The 24,453-nt window shown below is 35.5% G+C and overlaps 1 protein-coding gene across 1 annotated transcript; it reads left to right on the top strand.

Annotated features, from left to right (window-relative positions):
- Positions 1-1,537: 1,537 nt before the first annotated feature.
- lman1 (lectin, mannose-binding, 1) lies at positions 1,538-21,426 on the top strand. Its single transcript, XM_051676840.1, has 13 exons — positions 1,538-1,737; positions 4,171-4,325; positions 5,963-6,070; positions 7,219-7,280; positions 7,736-7,835; positions 10,115-10,238; positions 11,942-12,000; positions 12,190-12,322; positions 12,859-13,046; positions 14,065-14,135; positions 18,745-18,904; positions 19,278-19,399; positions 19,652-21,426. Exons 1-13 carry the CDS (start codon positions 1,545-1,547, stop codon positions 19,686-19,688), a joined length of 1,512 nt encoding a protein of 503 aa, XP_051532800.1. The 5' UTR covers positions 1,538-1,544; the 3' UTR covers positions 19,689-21,426.
- Positions 21,427-24,453: the final 3,027 nt, after the last annotated feature.

Genomic DNA, 24,453 nt, shown 5'->3' on the forward strand with positions numbered 1-24,453 from the left:
GAGGCTGCAGTGGGCGTACCATCTGTGTACCTCAGCAGAATAGATATTCATCAGGCCAGACTATGTTTTTCCAGTTTTTAACTGTCCAGTTTTGGTGAGCCTGTGCCCACTGCAGTCTCAGCTTTCCACAGAAGTGGAACCTGACGTGGTCTTCTGCTGTTGTAGTCCATCTGCCTCAAGGTTCAACGTGTTGTGCATTCTGAGATGCTATTCTGCTCACTACAATTGTACAGAGTGGTTATCTGAGTTACCATAGCCTTTCTGTCAGCTCAAACCAGTCTGGCCATTCTCTGTTGACCTCTCTCATCAACAAGGTGTTTCCGTCCACAGAACTGCCGCTCACTGGATGTGTTTTGTTTTTGGCACCATTCTGAGTAAACTCTAGAGACTGTTGCGCATGAAAATCCCAGGTGATTAGCAGTTACAAAAATAATTAAACCAGCCCATCTGGCACCAACAATCATGCCAGAGTCCAAATCACTGAGATAAAAAAAAATAATAATAATAATAATTCCCCATTCTGATGGTTGATGTGAACATTAAATGAAGCTCCTGACCCGTATCTGCAAGATTTTATGCATTGCATTGCTGCCACACGATTGGCTGATTAGATAATCGCATGAATAAGTAGGTGTACGGATGTACCCAATAAAGTGGTCAGTGAGATCATAATAGGTTCTGCCTTTAATTTTTGCTAATTTTAATTTTAAAATCATTGTACAACAGCATATTTTTACTGTGATAAAACAAAAAAACAATGGGAATATTAAAAGTAAAACTTCCAGACACATTACGGTAATGATAATTGGGGTGTTAAATGTGCTTAAGTGTCCTGAAATGCAAAAAAATCTTACTAGCCCTAAATTTAGGCTCCATTTTTTTATGCAAGAATAATTGTATGTTTTTTTTATTGATTTAGGGTTTAATGACCAGGACATTTTCTTGACAGCTTTCGTAAGAACCACTCACATATTATTATTATTTGTATTTTTATAATTATATTAACATTAACTACTATTATTAATTTTTCTACTACTACTATAAATGATCAATATTCAATACATTATTATAGTAAAATAATGTAAGTTGATTTATTATTATAATAATAAACTGACTTCTAAACAAGTCCTTACCATTCTAAATAATTAAATATGCAAATAAACAAACATTTGAGATTTGAGATGAGAATTTTGGGATCTTGAATCCCTGCAAAAAATTATCAGGATAATAATAAATCAAAATGCCAAAAATTGTGGTAACTTGGTATATAAACCACCATTAAAACAAAACGAGAAATTAAAGAAAAATTACAGAAAGATTCACACACAGTTTGAAACTGGTCCTACATTTATTATAATTTTGCAGCAGAAACGATTTTAGCGGAAACTATCGTTACCATAGTAACACGCGGCAATAGCTCTTCACGCATAAACTCTCCGTGTGTCAATCAAGCGCCTAAGCCAATGAGCGAGCGCCCTGTTGGCCCTTCAGCGTTTCCCGTCATCCCGCCCCTCTCTTCGCTACGTCAGCACTCAGACTGAAACATGGCGGTAACCATAGCCAAGTGCCTGGCAGCTCATGTCTGTTTTTTATTAATATCTTTAATATTTCACTCTGCTTTTGCCGACAGCCCTGCCGGAGACATGCCACATCGGCGCTTCGAGTACAAATACAGTTTCAAAGGGCCGCATCTGACTCAGAGTGATGGAAGAATCCCATTCTGGGTTCATACTGGGAGTAAGTTTATGGATGGGTATATTTCTCTCATCTCACATCCATATGGATCACTGTCTGTTATATGTCAGCATTTTTAATCCATGCGCAGACATGTGGTTTAAATGCATTATGAAGTTTAGATGGAATTGCATTCAAATGAACTGAACTTAAGTGGTGCAAGTATTGCATTATTGAATGAAAGATGGTTTGCATTGTGCATGTGAGGTCTCCTGTAGTCTAGTAATTGTAGCAACTGGTGATTTTTTGTAACATGATATGTTGTAATAAATTATACAAACACTTGAAAGTTAGTATAAAAACTGTATGGTGCTTTGCCAGTTGTGCTTTGATGTATTAAGGAAATTAACACCAATATTAACAATAATATGTTGCATTAAAACGGTGATTTTGATGTATATTGTGCAGATATCAGTTTCACACAGTCACTTTTGATGCATAATGCTGCTGATATTGTTAAAACAACAAATGTTATATAGCTTAACAACTGAAACACTTGGAATTCAGTTGTTGCAAAAAAAATGTTCATTACATTAGAATATGTTTAACCACAAGTAATGAAACCAAGGATTTGGGCATCACTAGCTCTAGTTTTTACTAAAGGGTTAAACAAGTCTATCTAGGCACAATTGGAAGAGCAAAGGTCTTTGTTACAACACTTATTGGCTCTCTCAAATTAACCCCGTTAATATCTTGCAGGAGCAATACGTATGCTGAATATGTGGTCTGTAGTATTATTACTGTACTTATTGTTATATTGCTTCGTTTCAATAGATTTAGGCCTTTCTCAATTGAGAAGCATGCTGTCATGGAAATCACTGCTCTTATATTTGGCATTGAGCCAGCCAGATATTGCACACTGGCATCCGATAATGATTAGCTAAATCAGCCTATTTAACTACTGTTTTGCTTTCTGCATTTGCCTAATAATACTTAATACATACAGTAATATAAGGTAAGCTGATGGATTTGTTGCACACCTATTTTAAGACTAACTTTAAGAACATTCTAAGGATGTGCCATCCCAGAATACAGCAGCATGTGTGACTAAAGTTTGTGATCTTAATCGTAGTTTCATTTTTGGCCCAGAGGAAGCATTTTTGTATTAGGCTTTTGCCTTCACACATTACAGGTCATTGTTGGGGGATCAAAAACTAACTTTCCTAACTTGCATTCCTAATTTGAGAGCTTAAAACATGACATCTGTTTTACTAGAAGATTGTGATTTTAAAATCAACATGATGGCCTTAAAAGAATAGTTCACCCCAAAATTAAAATTCTCTCATTTATTCACCCTCATGCCATACCAGATGTGTATGACTTTCTTTCTTCTGCTGAAGACAAATGAAGGTTTTTAGAAGAATATCTCAGCTTTGTAGGTCCATACAATGCAAGTCAACATGGTCCAAAACTTTGAAGCTCAAAAAAAGCTTATAAAGGCAGCATGAAAGTAATCCATAAGACTCCAGTGGTTAAGTCCATTTCTTCAGAAGCGATATGATTGGTGTGGGTGAGAACCCGATCAATATTTAAGTCCTTTTTTACTATAAATTCTCCTCCCTGCCCAGTAGGTGGCGATATGCCCGATGAATGCGAATTGCCAACAACAAAAAAAGAAGAACTCTTAGGAGGGCTGTTTGAAAGTGGAGATTTAAAGTAAAAAAATGGATTAAAAATATATATCTGTTTCTCACCCACACATATCGTATTGCTTCTGAAGACATGGATTTATCCACTACAGTTATATGGATTACTTTTAAGCTGCATTTGTGTGCTTTTTTAGCTTCAAAGTTTTTGATCTTGTTCACTTGCATTGTTTGGACCTACAGAGCTGAAATATTTTTCTAGAAATCGTAGTTTGTGGTCAGCAGAAGAAAGTCATGCGCATCTAGGATGGCATGAGGTTGAGTAAATGATGAGAGAATTTTTGGGTGAACTATTCTTTTAAAGCTAACCATTCAATCATCATTAAAAATTCTCCCCAATTTGGAATGCCCAATTCCCAATGTGCTCTAAGTCCTCGTGGTGGCGTAGTGACTCACCTCAATCCAGGCGGTGGAAGACGAATCTCAGTTGCCTCCGCGTCTGAGACCGTCAATCCGCGCATCTTGTCACGTGGCCTGTTGAGCGTGTTACCGCAGAGACGTAGCGCATGTGGAGGCTCACGCTATTCCCCGCGGCATCCACGCACAACTCACCACGTGCCCTACCGAGAGCGAGAACCACTCATTATAGTGACCACGAGGAGGTTACCCCATGTGACTCTACCCTCCCTAGCAACCGGGCCAATTTGGTTGCTCAGCACGCCCTGGATTTGAACTCGCGACTCTAGGGGTGGTAGTCAGCATCAATACTCGCTGAGCTACCCAGGCCCCCAATCATCATTAAATTCTTAATGTTTTTTTTATCTTTTTCTAATTATATCTTTTATTCCAGATGCCATTCCAAGTTCGGATCAGGTCCGAATCACCCCTTCTTTGCGCAGTCAGAAGGGTTCAGTATGGACAAAATCTCCTGTAAATTTTGAAAACTGGGAGGCTGAAGTTGTATTCCGTGTGTCCGGACGAGGGCGGATGGGAGCTGATGGGCTGGTAAGTGAAATTATTATTATTATTATTATTTTTATTATTATTTTTAATCTGTCTACATACAGTATGTATCAGTGGTTAGGGCAATGTTTAAGAAATCTGTTGGCTGTTCAAGAGCAGAATCAAACCCTGCTGGCTGTGGAGGTTTATGCAAAGGTTATATTTACTTATATTGGTTATATTGATAAGGTAACCTTGAGTTAAGGTTCTAAGCAAGTGACGCTGGTTAAATTCCAGGTCTGGGTGACCTGAATGGTTACTTCACCCAAAAGTTACAATTCAGTCATTGTTTATGCACTGTCATGTTGTTCCAAACCCATATGACTTTCTTTCTTCTGCAGAACACAAAAGTAGGGCAGAAAGTTAGCCTCAGTCACCATTCACTTTCATTGTATGGAAAAAGAGCAGCGTCAACAATCTTCAAATTCCTCTTGTGTTGCACAGAAGAAAGAAAGTCATATGGGTTTGGAACAACATGTGGATGAGTAAATTATGACTATGGACAATTCCTTTAAGCCTATTCCTAGCACCTTTCATAGGATGAAAAGCATTTGCTGTGTTTCATACAGTGTAACTTAAATGGTCACTACAGGCTGTATCACAGTCTCACAGTTGTTATGGCTCTCAATCTTTTGACACTCTTGCTAAAGTGGATGTGGGCTCTGTCTTTTTTTACAATGCCTGCCAGACTGCTGTGTTCGTCTAGTATCTGGTGGCATTGTGATCTGTGCTGCTATGCCACTGTCAGACATCAGGGGCATTTCCATTCTGTGCCTTTACAGATTACTTGGTTAACACACAACGCAGACATTTGCATATTTAGACTTATTTTTAGGTGGTGCAGCGCATTTAATTCCAGCTCACCACACCTTAATTTAGCTGACTGTATAGTGACCACCTTTGTCTTACTAATCCTTTTCAAAACACCTTGCTTATAGGTTAAACAACAAACTGCAAAAACATGAGTCTGTCCATCAATTCACAACTTAGCACAGACAGTTGCTTTTTCACAGTATTGTGGCCTTGGTGATTGACATGTGAAGGACAGTGCATGTGCTGGTAGGGGATATCAGGGAAGACTCTTAATTGTATATATTTATGATGTCATCAGTGTCAGCACAGAAGCAAGGCAATGTGGGTCTCGCTGTAATTAGTGGCATGTATAAGGCAAGCATCACTATTACTACTGCTCACACTTAAAGGGACGGTTCTGCAGTTTTTATTTTATTATTTGTTTGGGCTTAGCTTTACAACTTCATGTCACATTCACTTTCCCTTTTCATTGGTCATACCGTATATGAGCTTATTTATTGTTTCTGCATTACACACAGTCTGTTTTTCTTGATTTGATAACAGTCAAGATGAGTTTCAGATATTTTATCTTAAGTGGGCGGCACTTCTGTTGCACTGAAGATATCATTATATCAGGCCAAGCATCCACAGGTCAGCCTTGATACATTCCTGCAAGTTGTTGGGCATATTTGAAATGTAGAATTAGTAATTATAGTTTAGTGTTGTACAAGTAACACTACTTTCTTTGAATTGTTCTCCAGTCCAGTGGAGCAGACCACACAGATCTCAAGCACCACTTATCAAATTACCCATGCTCACAGAAGTGTGTGTGTGTCTCTCTTCTGTAGGCCATATGGTTCACGACTGTTCAAGGTTTGGAGGGCCCTGTGTACGGGGCTGCCGATCAGTGGAACGGTGTGGGAATATTCTTTGACTCATTTGATAATGATGGAAAGGTGAATGCACACAATTATGATTTTGTATATCATTAAAGCTGCATCAATTATAGTTGTCAGTTATTGTTTTAAAGTTTACTAACTGGCCTGAATGTAATATATTACTGTGACAATCAATCTCTCTCTCTCTCTCTCTCTCTCTCTCTCTCTCTCTCTCTCTCTCTCTCTCTCTCTCTCTCTCTCTCTCTCTCTCTCTCTCTCTCTATATATATATATATATATATATATATATATATATATATATATGTATATATATATATATATATATATATATATATATATATATATATATATATATATATATATATATATATATATATGTATATGTAATTGTTTAGAAAATTAGTTTTTTATACAACAGTAATGTACAAAATATCATAGTTTTTTATATTAAAAGCAGTTGCATAAAAAAATTGCTTAGTTCTTTATATTAAAAACAAAAAATAGAAATATTTGGGTAAATAAAACTGCAACACACATTCTCATTCTTTAATTTTTTATTTCTACAATTTGATATATTACATTTTATTATATTATTGTATTATAAAATATGTAAAATGCCTTTCTTAAAAAAAAATCATTTAGATTTTATTTGGACCCTGATTGTGAATCGTGCTTTTAAAGATGTTTATACATGTTTTTTATTTTATTTTATATATTTAAGAAGTTTTTTTGTTATATACTAAAAAAAAATAGAATAAACTTTGTTTTAAAATGTGTATTTTTCGGACAAAACATCAAGGTAAGAAAACAACAAGATAGAGGTTAATATGTATTTTCCAAGGGCTTTTGATTATCATTTGTGCTTTTGTCTCAGGAATAAACATCAAAGGGGAAATCCCAAAATTGTTTGTTGAATTAAGTTAGTTCAACATTAGAAAATATTATCAGATATTATTTGGTTATGGAAGAGAAAAATGTTTGGTAAAATGGTCCAATAGATTTTATTTTCAAATTATGTACATTTTTCAGACAAAACATCAAGGTAACAAAACAACAAGGTGGAGGTAAATATGTATTTAAGGATTATAGGTTATCTGTTGTTCTTTTGCCCCAGGAACAAACATCAAAGCACCTCAGTAGATTTGTTTTGCGCTGTGTACTTAATAAGGATTATTTCTCTCTCCTGTGTGACCTGGCCATTGTAGAAAAATAACCCTGCTGTCCTGGTGGTGGGTAACAATGGAAAACTTGTTTATGATCATCAGAAGTAAGTAAACATATCCTCCTTGCTGACATAAGCGCTCTCATTTTGTACAACTGAAAGGGGATTCGAAAATATGATTATTTATGAGAGAGAGAGTCTAATCCTCTGTCTATCCTAATCTGAGCGCAGAAACAGTGAAAGCATTAAATTAGATCTGTGAGCCAGCGGAACAGAGCTGACAGCAGCATATGTGTTAATATAGACTGGAGGAACACATAGATACATACAGTGATACATTCACAGACCCTCATTTTATTGTTTAACCTTTTTTCATCATGATTTTCAATAACATTTTCAGAGGGATTTCAATAAGCCATCAAAAAATTTTTAACTTTTTATATTGGATTTTTCTTCAACACGACAACAGTTGAAAAGGAAATGTGTTACCTTTTGTTGCTTTTTTTTATTTCTTTTTTTACTTATATTATGTGTGTATTTGATGATATTTTTCCTTGTAGTGATGGGACAACCCAGTCCCTGGGTACATGCCTTAGAGATTTCAGGAACAAACCCTACCCTGTACGCGCCAAAATCATCTACTACAAGAAAACATTATCGGTATGGGTGCCTGTTTATATTATATTATCATATATTTTAGATATAGAAATCCCGGTCTGACTTTTTGTAAGGTCTGAAAAAGAGGATGTCTGGGGAAAAGGGCATGTTGTCACCCTATAACAAGCAGACATTGCTGCTTTTCCTACGTGCATTACAACTTGTTAACAGTTTTGCCACATCCCTTGGTGAGCGCTGTCCTACATTGATAGGTGGCACACTGCAGGGCAGATGGATGCTCTGACGTTGCGATCGGCATATGTCTTCTCTCTTGTAACGATATTATCCATAACGACCTCCATATCCAGAGGTCGGAGATGGTGAAATGGCTGAGGTATTGGCTATCAGTCATCGAGGCTCGATGGCAGTTGGGGAATACCAATATGGCCGCTCGAACACTCCTGCTGGCATTTTACCGTTGTGTCAGCAATCCAGTTCTTCATATATATGTATATATATATATATATATATACACACATACATATATATATATACACACATACATATATATATATATACACACATACATATACACATACATATATATACAGTATATATGTGTGTGTATATATATATATATATATATATATATATATATATATATATATATATATATATATATATATATATATATATATATATATACTGTATATTAGGGATGCACAGATACCACTGTTTTTTCTCTTCCGATTCCGATATCTGAAATCTCAGTATCGGCCGAAAACCAATCCGATACTGGTGTTTTTTTTGTTTTTTTTTTTTTGTTTTTGTTTTTTTTTGCATAATCTAGAATATCTTTTCAGTATTGTGTGGAACTAATTGGGGGCACTCTTATCTGTAAAGAAACACAAACTTCTTACTACACATTATATCATAATAAATGTATAGCTTATTAAGAAAAACGTTATTGTTTACTAGTCTACTGGATAGTGTAGTAGCAAAATTAACAGTAATTCCAGTCTGTGTTCAGTAGAAAAGGCAATTTTTTTTCTTTTTTTTTGCAAAATGTTTTCAATTTTGTATCTGGATTCAGATCTATTTTTTGTTCAATTTAATTGTAAGATATCAGCTCACTTTTCATTCACAGTTATTTTTTGGAACCCATTCAACTTAAATATTGTTATAATTTGTAAACAAATAATAACAACAATAAATTATTATTATAATTATTACTATTATTATTGATTTGTAGAATTTAAAATACAACCGTAATATATCTCAATCGTGCACCTTTAACTAAAACCCTCGGGCTTTTATTTTGACATTTTGAACTTTTCACGAAGTTCTGTATGTGTCTGTTTGTAGGCAAGTTCACAGTAGTTAAATTCTTATTTAAATTCGCTTCTTATTTAAATGCTCAAAAAACTATTGAGCATCTACTTCTGAGATGTTTTTCGTGAGTAGTGCTCAAATATTGTGCACCGCGTGAAGGCTAAAAATAGCCGCACATGGTGCAATGAGGACAAGGATCTAACTTTTTGGAGAAATGTCCTCTGGTTTGATGAAACAAAAATTGAACTGTTTGGCCATAATGACCATCGTTATGTTTGGAGGAAAAAGGGTGAGGCTTGCAAGCCGAAGAACACCATCCCAACCGTGAAGCATGGGGGTGGCAGCATCATTTTGTGGGGGTGCATTGCTGCAGGAGGGACTGGTGCACTTCACAAAATAGATGGCATCATGAGGAAGGAAAATTATGTGGATATATTGAAGCAACATCTTAAGACATCAGCCAGGATGTTAAAGCTCAGTCGCAAATGGGTCTTCCAAATGGACAATGACCCCAAGCATACCTACATGGCAAAATGGCTTAAGGACAACAAAGTCAAGGTATTGGAGTGGCCATCACAAAGCCCAGACCTCAATCCGATAGAAACTTTGTGGGCAGAACTGAAAAAGCGTGTGTGAGCAAGGAGGCCTACAAACCTGACTCAGTTACACAAGTTCTGTCTGGAGGAATGGGAGAAGCATGTGGAAGGCACCCAAAAAGTTTGACCAAAGTTAAACAATTTAAAGGCAATGCTACCAAATACTAACAAAGTGTATGTAAACTTCTGACCCACTGGGAATGTGATGAAAGAAATAAAAGCTGAAATAAATCATTCTCTCTACTATTATTCTGACATTTCACATTCTTAAAATAAAGTTGTGATCCTAACTGACCTAAGTCAGGGACTGTTTTCTACAATTAAATGTCAGGAATTGTGAAAAACTGAGTTTAAATGTATTTGGCTAAGGTGTGTGTGTAAACTTCTGACAACTGCATATATTAACCTTTTCAGGTTTTCATCAATAACGGCTTCACTCCTGATAAAGACGACTATGAGTTCTGCACCAAAGTTGAGAACATGATCATTCCTGATACCGGATACTTTGGCATCTCTGCAGCCACTGGGGGACTTGCAGGTATCAAATTTTTTCTGTCGGTTACACTTTACAATAAGGTTCCATTCATTAACATTAGTTAATTTATTAAGTATCATGAACAGACAGTGAACAATATATTTTTTACAGCATTTATTAATCTTAGTTAATGTTAGTTAATAAAAATACAGTTTTTCATTGTTAGTTCATGTTAGTTTATAGTGCATTAACTATATGTTAACTAATACAACTTTTGATTATACCAATACAAAACTTTTGATTATACTAATACAAAAATGTGTTACTATATCTTGAAATTAACATTAACTAAGATGAATAAATGCTTAAGTATTATTCATTGTTAGTTCATGCTAACTTATGTTGTTAACAAATGGAACCTTATTGTAAAGTGTTTCCTTTCTGTCTTTAGATTTCAATTGAAATTTGACTCACAAAGAAAATAAAAGTTTAACTCAAAAATTATGTATTGGATAGTTAATAGTCATTAATCTATGTATTGAAAGTACTGTGGAAGAAACTGGTTTGATTTAACTAGTGAAATTAGTTAAGATGGTTAGATAATTAAACTAACTAGGTAAAAATATTTAGTTCAACTAGTTTAACTAGTCCAATTACTTAGTAGTTAGGTAATCACCAGCCCACAAGATTGTTAATAAATATCTCATATTGCAAAATATATATATATAATAATTTTTTTTTTTTTTTTAATCGATAGAAGAATTCATTGAACTGAGCTTATACCAGGCTAGTGGGGGGCACTCCCTGCAGAAAAAATAAATGTTTTCAGTATTGTTGGAAAGGTCTTAATTAGTAAAATGCAATGAGCAAATTTGTTTCACTCAGAGGCCAAACTGCAGTGAGTATTAGTGTATGAAATTCCTACTGACACACACAAATATAATAAACAGAAGTGTCTTTTTGTCACGTTTTTCCTTATTACTTCCTGGAACATACATATAACATAGACAATGACATAGCGTAACTTACAGCAGACTATCCCGATTCAAACGAGCCCAAACACAACATAATATGATGAGCAGATCTTTAAATATTCCTCAAAGACTGTACATGGAAAACGATACACAAAAGGGCACTCAACACATGATGTGTGTGTGTGTGCAGGTTTAAGTGGTTTACGAGGACATTTTTTTTTAGGTTACACACTGGTAATTACAAGGGTATGATGCTATAAATGTGGTTTATGAGGACATTTCTAGTGTCCCCATAATTCAAATCTCTTAAACATACTAAATGTTTTTTGTTGTTTTTTTGTTTTTTTTGAAAATTTAAAAATGCAGAAAGTTTTTTGTGAGGGTTAGGTTTAGGGTTAGTGTTAGGGGATAGAATCTATAGTTTGTACAGTATAAAAATCATTTTGCTATGGAGAGTCCTCATTAGGATAGCCGCACCAACGTGAGTGTGTGTGTGTGTGTGTGTGTGTGTGTGTGTGTGCACGCACGCGCACGCGTTTAGATGCCCTGTGTGAACAAAGTCATGAAATTTTATTCCAACTCAGTGAAATAAGCTACAATTTTCAGAAGAAAAAAAGTTAATCATTCAGTTTTGACTGGAACACAATATAAGGGTTAACTAGTTCAATAAATAACTAGTTTAACTAGTGCTAAAATAAAGCTTAAATAAGTATATACAGTATATATGGTGTGAATACAGTTAGGTGGCCATTAATCAAATAATTAAAGGTTGTTGTTTTTTCCCCCCCATAGATGACCATGATGTGCTGTCATTTTTTCTTTTCAGACTTACAGAGCCTGGGCAGGATCTGGTAAACATTTCTCTACCTACACACATGCACACACATGCATTTAAGTATGATTAAAAAGAATCCGCCATACTTATTTCATAAGTGTCCGCCTCTTACTCCACTCCTCTTGTTAATTATAATTGGAGTATGCGTAAGTGTGTCAATGTGCGTGAGTGGCTCTGAATGTGTGTTTTGTGTGTTTCTATGAAGCCTCCCCCTGAAAAAGAGATTCCCAAAGAGGAGAAGGACAAGTACCAAGAGGAATTTGAAAATTTCCAACAAGAGCTGGACAAAAGGAAAGAGGAGTTTCAGAAAGAGCACCCTGATGTTCAGGGGCAGCCCAGTGAGTAGTTTTCTCATTCTGTCTCATTCAGTTTTGTCTTCAAATTCACAGCTTTGGGCTTTCAACATGTTTGTAGTTGAAGAAATGTGCTAGCTAGATGGATAAAAAAAGAGACTTTAGGAAAAGTTTTTTCATGTGTCAAGATTCAACATAAAGTTGTATTGCATTGAATTCACAGACATAAATAAAATAAGACAATGGTGCACAGTCCTGCTCTAAAATCAGACAGAACTTAAACAGCCTACTGTTAAGCTTATGAACTGTATTAGTTAACAAAAGAATTGTGCTAATAATTATTAATAAATTGACTGTATTCATTTATTTTATTAAATGATTAGAAATCAAATCAATGTACTGTACATATTATTTATACATTTTAATTATTATATTACAGTTATTACTTATCTGGCATTTAGGTCTTATATCATATTGCTTTTGCACTGCTTTATAAAAGCAAAGAGGCACTCAAAACTGTTTTTAAAGAAAAAATGTTTGCTCATCATCTTCAGCTACCATATGATTTCCTCTTCTGGCAGTTGAGGACCTGTATGAGAGCGTGAATGACCGGGAGATCCGTCAGGTGTTTGAGGGCCAGAATCAACTCCATCTGGAAATCAAGCAGTTGAATCGGCAGCTGGCCATGATTCTGGACGAACAACGCCGTTACGTGTCCGTCCTCACAGAAGAGATCTCCAAACGCACATCGCAACCACAGTCAGGACAGGTAGGACAGGCAAAACAATTTATTTTCTTTTTTCTCCACTTTTTCTCCCCAATTTGGAATGCCCAATTCCCAATGCGCTCTAAGTACTCGTGGTGGCGTAGTGACTCGCCTCAATCCAGGTGGCGGAGCACGAATCTCAGTTTCCTCCGCGTCTGAAACCGTCAACCCGCGCGTCTTATCACGTGGCTTGTTGAGCGCGTTACCGCGGAGACATAGCGCGTGTGGAGGCATCACGCTATTCCCCGCAGCATCCACGCACAACTCGCCACACGCCCCACCGAGAGCGAGAACCACACATTGTAGCGACCACAAGGCGGTTACCCCATGTGACTCTACCCTCCTTAGCAACCGGGCCAATTTGGTTGCTTAGGAGACCTGGCTGGAGTCACTCAGCACGCCCTGGATTCGAACTCACGACTCCAGGGGTGGTAGACAGCGTCTTTACTTGCTGAGCTACCCAGGCCCCGAGGAAAAATTAATTCTAAAAGTTTAGACACGCCGTAACCATAATCAAGGCACTTCCTATCAATTTAAAAAAAAAAAAAAAAAAATTATTTGTTTTGCTACTTTCCTGCAGTTACATTTCTGGTTCAGCTTTTGTACTACTCTGGTTAACTCTTGAAATTCAGTATTGCATTACTGCTAATATTGTTGGCTCCTTTATTATAAATTACTTGTGCTTTTCTTTAAATTGTGAGTCAGTTTTAATAAATGTAATGTAAAAGAAACCATGGTTATAGAACTAACATAACATAAAATCTGCATCACGTGCTGTTCGGTTAAAACAACTATAAATACAGTACATCAGCATTGGTTAGTTTGGTCTGGTAAAGCAAAAATATTTGTAATGGCATTGAACACAGGCTCACTAACAGGGATTTGCATATTGAATGACGTGGCATGTGTTTTTCCACGTTACTCTTGAGTCAGATTCATTAAAGATAATGTAATTTATGTTCTGAACTGTCCTTCAACCTAATTAATACTAACTTTACTTTACTTTACTTGCTTTATTTAGGCTCCCAGTCATGAAATGGACACGATTATCAACACACAACAGGAGGTTTTGAGAAACCTTAATGAAGTAAGGTAAGTCCCCAAGGAAAATATTATTCTCCTACCCCGAAAAAGACTGGATTATATTGCAGAAAATTCCCAACCAATAAAGCCTTAAATCTCATGCAATTGTGGAGTAAAACCAGAGGCCTTGGCACATTACATGCCTTTGCAAAAGACTGAATAATGGAACGGATTAGGTTTTGTCTGTAAAGTTCCTGCTTGTTGTGTCGTTACACGAAGATCTAAAGATGTTCCTTGTTAAATCCAGATTAGTTACATTTTGTTTGTTATTCTCTTTAGCCTTTGTAATGTCAGCATTGTTTTTGTTTTGTTTGTGGCCAGTTGTTTGTTTTCCTTCCAGGTGTTTTTGAAGTGAGGTGTAGACGAACAAGGATTAAAGCACAATGACAAAATCAAACAATAAGGCTTTGGGATTAGACCCCAAAACATGGCGTTTAGAACTCTTTTACCGTGCAAGTAGGGGATTAGCCAACAAAAGACTGTTTTTACAACACTTCAACTCTAATGTGATCAAACTATAATGATTGTTAAACAGATTTTTTGTTGTTGATGTCTTAGGAGTTAACCAAGAGATTTGTCCGTAACACATGTATTTTAGATTAAGAGTATTGTTACAGGTAAGTGCACTGTTTTCCCACTTTTAACAACCCATTTAAATTATAGACAGCATATTTCATATTACGATTTAAAGAGTTAGTTTGCTGAAAAATGAAAATTCTGTCATAATTTTCTCAACCTTATTTTGTTTCAAACCCATCTGACTTGCTTTCTTCTGTGGAACACGAGGAGACATTTTGACGCTGGATTTTGGTGCTGCTCTCCCCCCCCCACCGTATTCTACGGAAGAAAGCAAGTCATACAGGTTTTGAACAACATTAAGGTTAAGTGATGACTTAAAGACTTAATTTTAAGAGCAAGCCCATTTAAGTAGACTCTTCTCTTGTTCTTTCATTTTATATCCCTTTAATAAAGTGCAAAGGGTTTTCCAGAAGAGAACAAATAGGGGCTGTTTTAACTACACTATATGGCCAAAAGTTTGTGGACACCATATGTGCTTGATGAACATTGGATTTCAAAACCGTAGGCATCAATTTCCCCCTTTGCTGTAATAACAGCTTCCACTCTTTTGGGAAGGCTTTCCACTATACTGTATGTAGTAACATGGCTGCAGGGATTTGCTCTCATTCAGACACAAGGCTATCAGTGAGGTCAGGAACTGATGTTGGTCGATGGGGCCTGACTTACAGTTGCTGTTCCAGTTCACCCCAAAACTGATCAGTGGGGTTCAGGTCTGGGCTTTGTGCAGGCCAGTCAATATCTTCCACACCAGACACAGTAAACCATTTCTTTATAGACCTCACTTTGTTCACAGGGGCATTGTCATGCTGAAACAGAAAAGGGCTATGCCCAAACAGTTGCCACAAATTTGGAAGCACACAAAGCCCAAGCCAATACATAAAGAAACATTAAGATTTTTCTTCACTGGATTTAATGGAGTAACCAAATTCGTTAATTAGAAGGGGGTGTCCACAAACGTTTGGCCATATAGTGTATGACCCCTAACTATCAACAAGCCAGCTGAATAATGAATCTGCATGACCCAAAACAAGCAACATGTTCTTAATGCTCTCTCATTTAAAAAGGTCAGAAGGTTGGCTATTTAGCATTTATGCAAATATTGCATTTATATCGCTGTTGGTGGAAAATAATACAGCAGATTTCATTAAAAGGACAGTTGAGAGATGACAGATGTCAAAAAGATCAGTAATCTCTGTTGATTGTTCATTTAGGCTAATCCTGTTTGGTGCGCATATTTAAACACTGTTTGGTCCGCAACAAACTAATGCTCAATTGATCAGATTCATCTTATAGATTATATTCATTTAAAGATCTTGACTTTTTCTTTTTAATCATAATTTCACTTGCCTCATCTTAGCCGAACAAAGTTACTTGTCTGATGGCCAAAACGCCTTTCTCTGACATATAGGTCATTTGAAGTGGATAAAGAATATGAGGAGGGTTACTAAATGTTCACTTTTTTTTTTTTTTTTTTTGCCCCGAGGGAGATTTGTGTCTAATTATTTTTTTTCCCCCTTAAGAAACAAATTTGATTTTGTTTAGGCTCCTTATGGGCTTCTGTTTGATGGATTAGATGCGAGTCTTTAAATATATATCCATCATACACGAGTGAAAACACTGTCAGCTTCTGATTGCTTTCTTGTCTTTTTAATTCCCCAAGGAGTCTGTACTTATGACTTACCAAACGTTTTGATTTTCGTCCCTTCATATATATATATATATATATATTTTTATCCTAGTAATCATCTTAGAATTTTGATGAGGATAACCAAAGAAATAGGGTTCAACTGCTTGTGATAATACACGATTAGTAAAAAAAAAAAAAATGCATGTTAAGCAGTGAAATTATCTCAGTTTGAAGATGTGTTCCCGTTTACAAGGTTAAACCAGGCGTTGCTCTTTTATTGTGCAGACCGCAGGCTGCTTGTTTCGATTAAAAATTTCACAATGTATTTTAAGAGAAAGTTTTGTAAAAACTTAGTCACCAAAAAATGGTGACTAAACTGACAACTTGTTTTGAATGCCTCTTCTCAGTGTATTTTAAAGTAATTAAAGATTCTGTCTAAAATGTCCAAATTTTTGTTTTCAAATTCTCCCATAGGTTTTTTTATTTTATTTTAGTCATTAACTGTTACTATTGAAGTATTTGCTAGATTGTTTATCCTAACTACATTGATATAAATGTATTTTTTATAGAAAATTTATATTAAGATCTGAAATATGTTTAAGAAAAGGACTGTTTTAGGAAGATTAATTTAGCAATCATTTTTGCTTGAGCTGCAGGGTAATTTCATTTTTTATATGAAGCTGAAGGATATATGGCCTTTTGGGAGAGTTAAGGAGGTTTAAGAGATTAGATTGGGTCGCAGTCGTTTGCCAGTGTAATCGGGGACACCAGCGTTTGCTTGCAGTGCTTTCAAGCAACCACTAGAGGCAAGAGAACATCTCAACTTTTCACTGAACAGTGAGTGTCCATAATATAAAGAATATATTAATAGAAAATAAAAGAATATGTATTTTATTTGTATTTATTTATTTATTTATTTTGCTGAAAATAAAATTGACAATTGTTGATTCGAAAGCACTTTCAGATATTACAATTCTCTCATTTGGATTGGACATTGCCTTGCTCATTTAGTGTTCTTTTTTTGTTTTTGATTTGGTTTGTTTTTGGATACTTTTTGTGTTTATTGTGTTTTGTTTTGTTTTTTTGGTTAATGTTTTTTTATGCTTTTTTTAATTTATTTTTTTATTTGTTCCAGTTTATGCTTTTTGTTTTCTTTTGGTTTGGTTTTTATTTGTTTCAGTTAATGCTTTGTTTTTTTTGTTTTTTTTATGCTTTTTGGATTTTTTGGGGGGAGTGTGTTTGCTAGGTTTTTGTTTTTTTTTCTGTTTTTTTTTATTTATTTTTCTGTTAGGTTTTTTTATTTATGTTTTAATCTTTGTGTTTATTGTTTTGTTTTTTTGTTTGTTGTTTAATGCTTTTTGTTTGTTTTAGTTTTTATTATGCTTTTAGTTTTTTCTGTGTTTTGTTGTTTTTTTAATGCTTGTTTTCTTTTGTTTTTTTATTTGTTTTTGCTTCGTTTCTTTATGCTTTTTGTTATTGGGTGTGTGTTTTGTTGTTTTGCTAGGTTTTTGTTTTGTTTTTTGTTGCATTTTTGTTTAGTTTTGTTTGTTTTTTCTGTTAGGTTTTTGATTTGTGTTTTAAGCTTTGTGGGTTTTTTTTTTTTTTTTTTTTTTTTTTTACTACCCCTTAGCAAAAACATGGTAACAATCCAAACCAGTATTAAACCTTCTGGTTGCTAAACAGAAACTAAATGCATAATATATAACCTGATATTGAAATAATTTACAGGTATACCTAACCAGATTCCATGACATTTCAGAATTAACATGTTCTTATATATTGAATTATCACATTTTGGTATTATTTATAAAGTAGTCTTCTGCTTTATAAAGATATACATTGGAAAAAATGTGTTATGAAGAAAACATTTTTCAACAAATATAAGAACTGCGATTGCTATGAAAATATGTTTATTTTAGCTACAGAATTTGTCTAAACACAACTGCAAGCTTTTTTTTACTTTGAAGTGTGAAGTGAAGATAACAAGTGCAAATCATCTTCCTGCATAGTCATGTCTGTGCAAGAGAAATACGTCATGCAATCCAGAAAACAAGAGCTTTGTCTTAAGAATCAGATCAGATATTCCGATTTTAAAGCTGTTTTATGCATTTAAAACACAGATTAAGAAGTGTGACCCTGTGTCTCAGAGGAATTGATTGTCTGATAAGATCCTCTTGTATGACATACTGTGTATATATATATATAAATAAAAAAGGCATTTTGTTAAGAGCTTGGCCAGCAGGCATGCAAGAGGCATGCAAAGTCTTTTAATATGTTAACCAATTTCCTGCTTGAGTAGTTGATATCATTACATGTGGCCTCTGTTGCAGTCCTCTTCATATATACAAATGTATTTTACGATGTGAGGGTAGTTAATGAAGAATTGCACTAATGTTGTTTTGTGGTTTGTAGGAATTCGTTGGCAGGCTCGCTGAAGCAGTTAGCAGTGGGTCAACAGCAGGGTAACACAGGTGGCCTGGGAACATATGAGACAGTCCAGCACTTCAATGACATAAAAGAGCATTTACACGAAGTCAAGAGGAACATCGAACATATAATTCAGAAAAATGTGGTGAGCATTTCTAATGGGGACAATGTGTCGATAGGATGGGATAGCACACTTAATGTCGCCTATCAAATAAATATGATTAAAGTGAGGGATAATTAACATTTAGCTGGTCATGATCACAAAATAAGCAGAGGGGTCTTGTTATGCAGAAGGACTTTATTTTGTCATAATGATCGGCTTACTGTACATGTACTTATACTTGCCAAATAAACAAATGGACATACATTTTTTTATTTGAGCTTTTTATGTGAAAAGGAGGAGACCAAAGAGTTATATGATCTGTAAAATGATGGGATTGACCAATCAGAATCAGGTAATTCTGAGAGCTGTGTAATACATTTAGAAAATGTTTTTTTTTTTTTTTTTTGGTCTTTAGAATCCTGCAGAGAAAATGAAATGTCCTGAACTTCCTCCATCACCCAGCTGCCTCTCCACCACACACTTTATGATCTTTATCGTCATTCAGTCCCTCCTCTTCTTCGGCTATGTAATGTACAAGTGAGTGACTTTTCATGTCCCTGTGGTGTTCACCCTATACAAAACTCCTTTAATGGTGCATTCATGATATGAGTTTTGCGCTATCGCTCTAGTCTGATTGGTCTTTCTCGTTGAAGGCCTAAGTTACCTAATTAGATGATATTTTGTTTGCATACTGAAAAAGTAAGATCGTTCAAAATAATAAAAGATATAATGAAAGTGAATGGTGACTGAGCCTTAATGCTTGCTCTTTCTCCCTTTTTCTTCTTCCAGGAGTCAACAGGAAGCTGCAGCTAAGAAGTTCTTTTGATGAAGTAGAGCTCTTGGTAATCACAGCACAACGTGTACATGAGGAATTGTCCATTTTTGTTCATTTCCAGTTTGTTTGTTTTTCTGTTTGCAAACTGTAAATTATTATGCTTGAAAAGTATTTTGTTTGAGGATTTTTTTTGTTTTGTTTTGGGGTTTTTTATCAGAGTTGTACAGGGTTTGAATGGCTGCTCTTTTTCCAAGTGTGTGTTACATTTTACCAAATATGATTTAATATATTCCTTAGATGCCTAACATTATATTTACATTTAAAGACCAGTCCAAGGATCATTTTAAAAACCTCAATCACTGTCCCCAGGCATTTTCTGAACTGTGGTAAAAGTTGCTGCAATATTATAAAGCATTTGAACAAGTCCTTTGGTGCATGCTTTACAAGAAGGCTGTTTTTATTATTATTATTATTATTATTATTATTAGTTTTATTCTTACAAAAGTGTTAAAGCCTAATTGTATTGGTGGAAACAAGCACCTCAAAGGTGAATACGTGTTTTGAATCTTTAAAACATGGGAAATATGTTTTTCTTCTCAAACAATTTACATAAAAAAAAACTATTTGAATGACCTTCGTGTTGCCTCTTTCTGCCAACTTACCAAAACATTTTGTCCAAAAAAATGTTTTTTAAACGTTCACCATAGGGGCTGTTCAGGCGGAACACATTCTCAGGTTAAAAAATGCTAGATGCAGCAGAATGAATGGAACAGAATGCGGGTGTCTCAAAATGTGTTTTTCAAAGTTAACGTTCTTTTTTTTAACTTAACATGGCATCTTAAAGGGATAGTTCACCCAAAAATGAAAATTTTCTCATAATTTACTCACCCTCATGCCATCCAAGAAAGTGTATGACTTTCTTTTGCTGAACAATATTTTTAGAAGAATATATCTGCTCTGTAGTTCCATACAATGCAAGTGAATGATGGCCAGAACTTTGAAAGTCCAGATCAATATTTTAGTCCTTAACATGCTTCTTTTGTTTTTGGCGATTCACATTTTTATGCATATCGCCACCTATTGGGACTTACATTGATCTGTTTCTCACCCACACCTATCATATCGCTTCTGAAGACATGGATTTAACCACTGGAGTCATATGCATATGTTTACTGCTGCCTTTATGTGCTTTTTGGACCTTTAAAGTTCTGGTCAGCATTCACTTGTATTGTATTGTATGGACCTTCAGAGCTGAGATATGGTTCTAAAAATCTTTGTTTGTGTTCAGCAGAAGAAAGAAAGTCATACACATCTGGGATAGCATGAGGGTGAATAAATGATGAGAGAATTTTCATTTTTGGGTGAAATATCCCTTTAAAATGTAGTGCTCGTGAAAGATGATGCCACCATAGATACAACCCCATCACAATAAATCTGGAGTTGGTGTACTTTTTATTTGAATAGATAAGTATATTCTAGTATAACTCTTGTGTCTATGTGCCTTGTAAAAAATTGCACATTTATAATTGGAAAAAAATATTAATAACCCATAACATTTATCTTAAAACATGTTTTGTGCCAACCCTGTTACATTCAAAATGTGCAAAAATATCTAATATCATTGCACTGGCAATGCATTTCTAAGCACAGTTTTCTTGTGTTATATAATTCACATAAAAGGCACATTAAAATGAAAGTGACATATGTAAATTAAGCTGATATGCCAATGAAAAACAAAGAAATAAATTGTATGTTTTACTTATTACGTTCTTTTGCATTACACACTAAACATTTGTCAGATAATGTGACTTACTTATGAATAACGTGAAGTTCAGTAGTCAGTTATCCACGCACTAATGGCACAGTTTACTGAGAATGGCCAAAATTATATTTTACTGTTATACAGAATCCATCAACACGGGTTAATTTCATGGCTGTTTTATCACCGAATCTCTCCAAAAATGTAAAATCTTTTTAACAATCACAACTCGGTTCATTGATTATTTCCATTGTGCAACTTTTCAACCCTAGTTTCCATAGGCTGATTCTGCCTAAGATTATATATTGAAATATAAATTCCCAGCTCACTGTGTAAATGAGAGGCAGAAGTTAGAAGCTGTAGATGTAACTCTGTCTGACAGGAGCGGCCTCATGCAGAAGATTATATAGGGAACCCAGCTGAGAGCTATAGTGCTGCTCTGTGGAAGCTTGTATGACCTGGGCCATTGTTAGGGATTAGATCAGAGACATAGGGCTTTAACACACATTCTCCACCTTTATTCAGCTCTAATCATCTCAAACAACTGATGGTTTAAAGGCTTTTGGTCTATGGTGAATAGAAGCGGTTGAAAACTGTATAGGCATTAGTTTATAATGGATGTATTGACACAAAGTGGTCTAATCCAGTAACAGTATATTTGCTTTTTGGCAGATCATGTTGAAAGCTGTTGTACATAATGGTGCATTTATAGTAAACACAGTAAAGCACATTTCTGCTCTTTAACTTTGTATAGTCAGAACTGTTTGTACTGAATGTTCAACCTCATATCCTTTATAGTGGTGCTTGCTAATGGAAGTATCACTCTTGTATTGCTATATATTGTAAATCCAAAACCCAAGGTTAAGGGTTTGATCCAAACTCTAACATGAAGTATGGTTTGGCATGTAATTTCTCTTGCACCATTGAGCAGCTGTTGAGGAGGGGTATGCTATTAATTTTGTAAGAAATCAGACTTGCTTTTTCCATATGGAGTACAATAAACCTTACATTGAAGGAGTGATCTGTGCCATATCTAGGGATCAGAATACTTAGGGTGGGCTCTTTAGACTTAGGCAAGTAAGCAACCACCTAGCAGTGCCCTAGCAACCAGCAACAAGCTAAATCCTCCTCAGAACACTTATCAAATGCATAGCAACTCCCTAGCATAAGGGCAATTAATTTTGCCCATGCAAGAACCATGAAAATGATCAGGAAATATAAAAATCATGTTTACTTTGCTCTTAGTATATTTTGAAAAATTAGTTGCTGTTTGAAACACTGTTTAAACTCTGTCTGTGCCAGTCTGTGTATCAATTCTGAGCATCCTCTTTGCAGTCATCCATTTGTGACATTAGGGCATTGCGTTTGGCTATGCCGATGAATCATAGAGCTGATAATCCAACAGCCGGTCGCTCTCTCCCTTTCTCTCTCTGCTCTCAATCTGTGTTCTATACCTAGGCTTGATTACGTACTGTACTCTTATCTTTCTCTACCCCACCCCCCTCCTCCCTCTTGTCAGAGGATTACACTGAGAGATACCGTGCAAGTTAAGCACATCTGTCACTCTGTCCCACCATTCTGTGCAATCAATGCAGCGCGTGCTCTCTTGTGCTAGCAGCAGATATTAAAACAGTTGCAATTTAAAACTGCCATTCAACTGTTGCAATTATCAGACAGTTTTTCACCATGAAGCTGAAGTGTGTAACTTTTAAGATGTTAAATTACTCTCTCCTATCCTCGCTTAATTTGCAGAGACAAATGAAAGTTAGCCCTTTGTAGGTAGATTTCAGCCTGACAGCAACATAGACTCGAACAATGGCAAGAGTTTATGGCGGGACAATTTTTGTCGGACCAATGACAGATGGGGGGAGTGTTCGGGAATACCTTTTTGAATACAGTTTTTTTTTTTTGTTGTTTTTTTTTTTTGTGTTGCCACTCCTACAAGTCAAAACAAGAGGGTTGTGTGGATCTATATTATTCCTCTTTTTATTTTTTTTTAAAGAGTGCTAAATGACAAACGGGCCAGGTGCTATTCAGACCGAATGCGTTCTTGCACTAAAAAAGCTATAAGAGAACGTACGTGTCTCAAGATGTGTGTTTAAAAGTTGACGTTCTTTTTAACCTGAATGTGCATCTAATAACCACGTTACAGTGACAAGAAAAATTATGTGAACCCTTTGGAATTAGCTGGTTTTCTGCATTAATTGGTCATAAAATGTGATCTCATCTTTATCAAAGTCACAAGTATAAACAAAGCACAATGTGCTGCGGATTAGACAAGTACAACGTTCAGAAGGAATTTTGGACCATTCTTCCTTATAGAACTGCTTCAGCTCAGCCATATTCTTTGGATGTCTGGTGTAAACAGCTCTCTTGAGATCATTCATATTGATAATATTGGATATATATTGTCCTATTGTGTATTTCTATATATACTTTTTCTATTCGCTTTTTATTTTTATTCTACAGTCTTGTTGCTGTATTGTTTGTGCACTGGAAGCTTCTGTCACGAAGACAAATTCTTTGTATGTGTAAGCATACTTGGCAATAAAGCATATTCTGATTCTGACCCCACAGCATTTCTATTGGGTTAAGGTCTGGGCCCTGACTGGGTCACTCCAAAAGGTGGATGTTCTTTTTTTGAAGCCATTCTGTAGTGGATTTACTTCAATATTTAGGGTCATTATCCTGCTGCATCACCCAACTTCTACTGAGCTTCAGCTGGCGCACAGCCAACCTGACATTATCCTGTAGGATATCTTTATAATCTTGGGAATTCATTTTTCCTTCGATGATGGCAAGCAGTCCTGGTCCCAAATCATGATGCTCCCTCCACCGTACTTCAATGTTGGGATGTTTTTATGATTGTATGCGGTACCCTTTTTACACTATACGTATTGCTGTGTGTTCTTCCCAAACAATGAAACCATAGTTTCATCAGTCCCAAAAACAAATTCCCAGTAGCGTTGTGGAGTGTCATGGTGGTCCTTGGCAAACTTCAGGCACGCAGCAATTGTTTTTTTGTTTTTTTTGTTTTTGGAAAGCAGTGGCTTTGGA

This window comes from Myxocyprinus asiaticus, chromosome 38, assembly GCF_019703515.2.
Source record: "Myxocyprinus asiaticus isolate MX2 ecotype Aquarium Trade chromosome 38, UBuf_Myxa_2, whole genome shotgun sequence".
Classification (NCBI taxonomy): Eukaryota; Metazoa; Chordata; class Actinopteri; order Cypriniformes; family Catostomidae; genus Myxocyprinus; species Myxocyprinus asiaticus.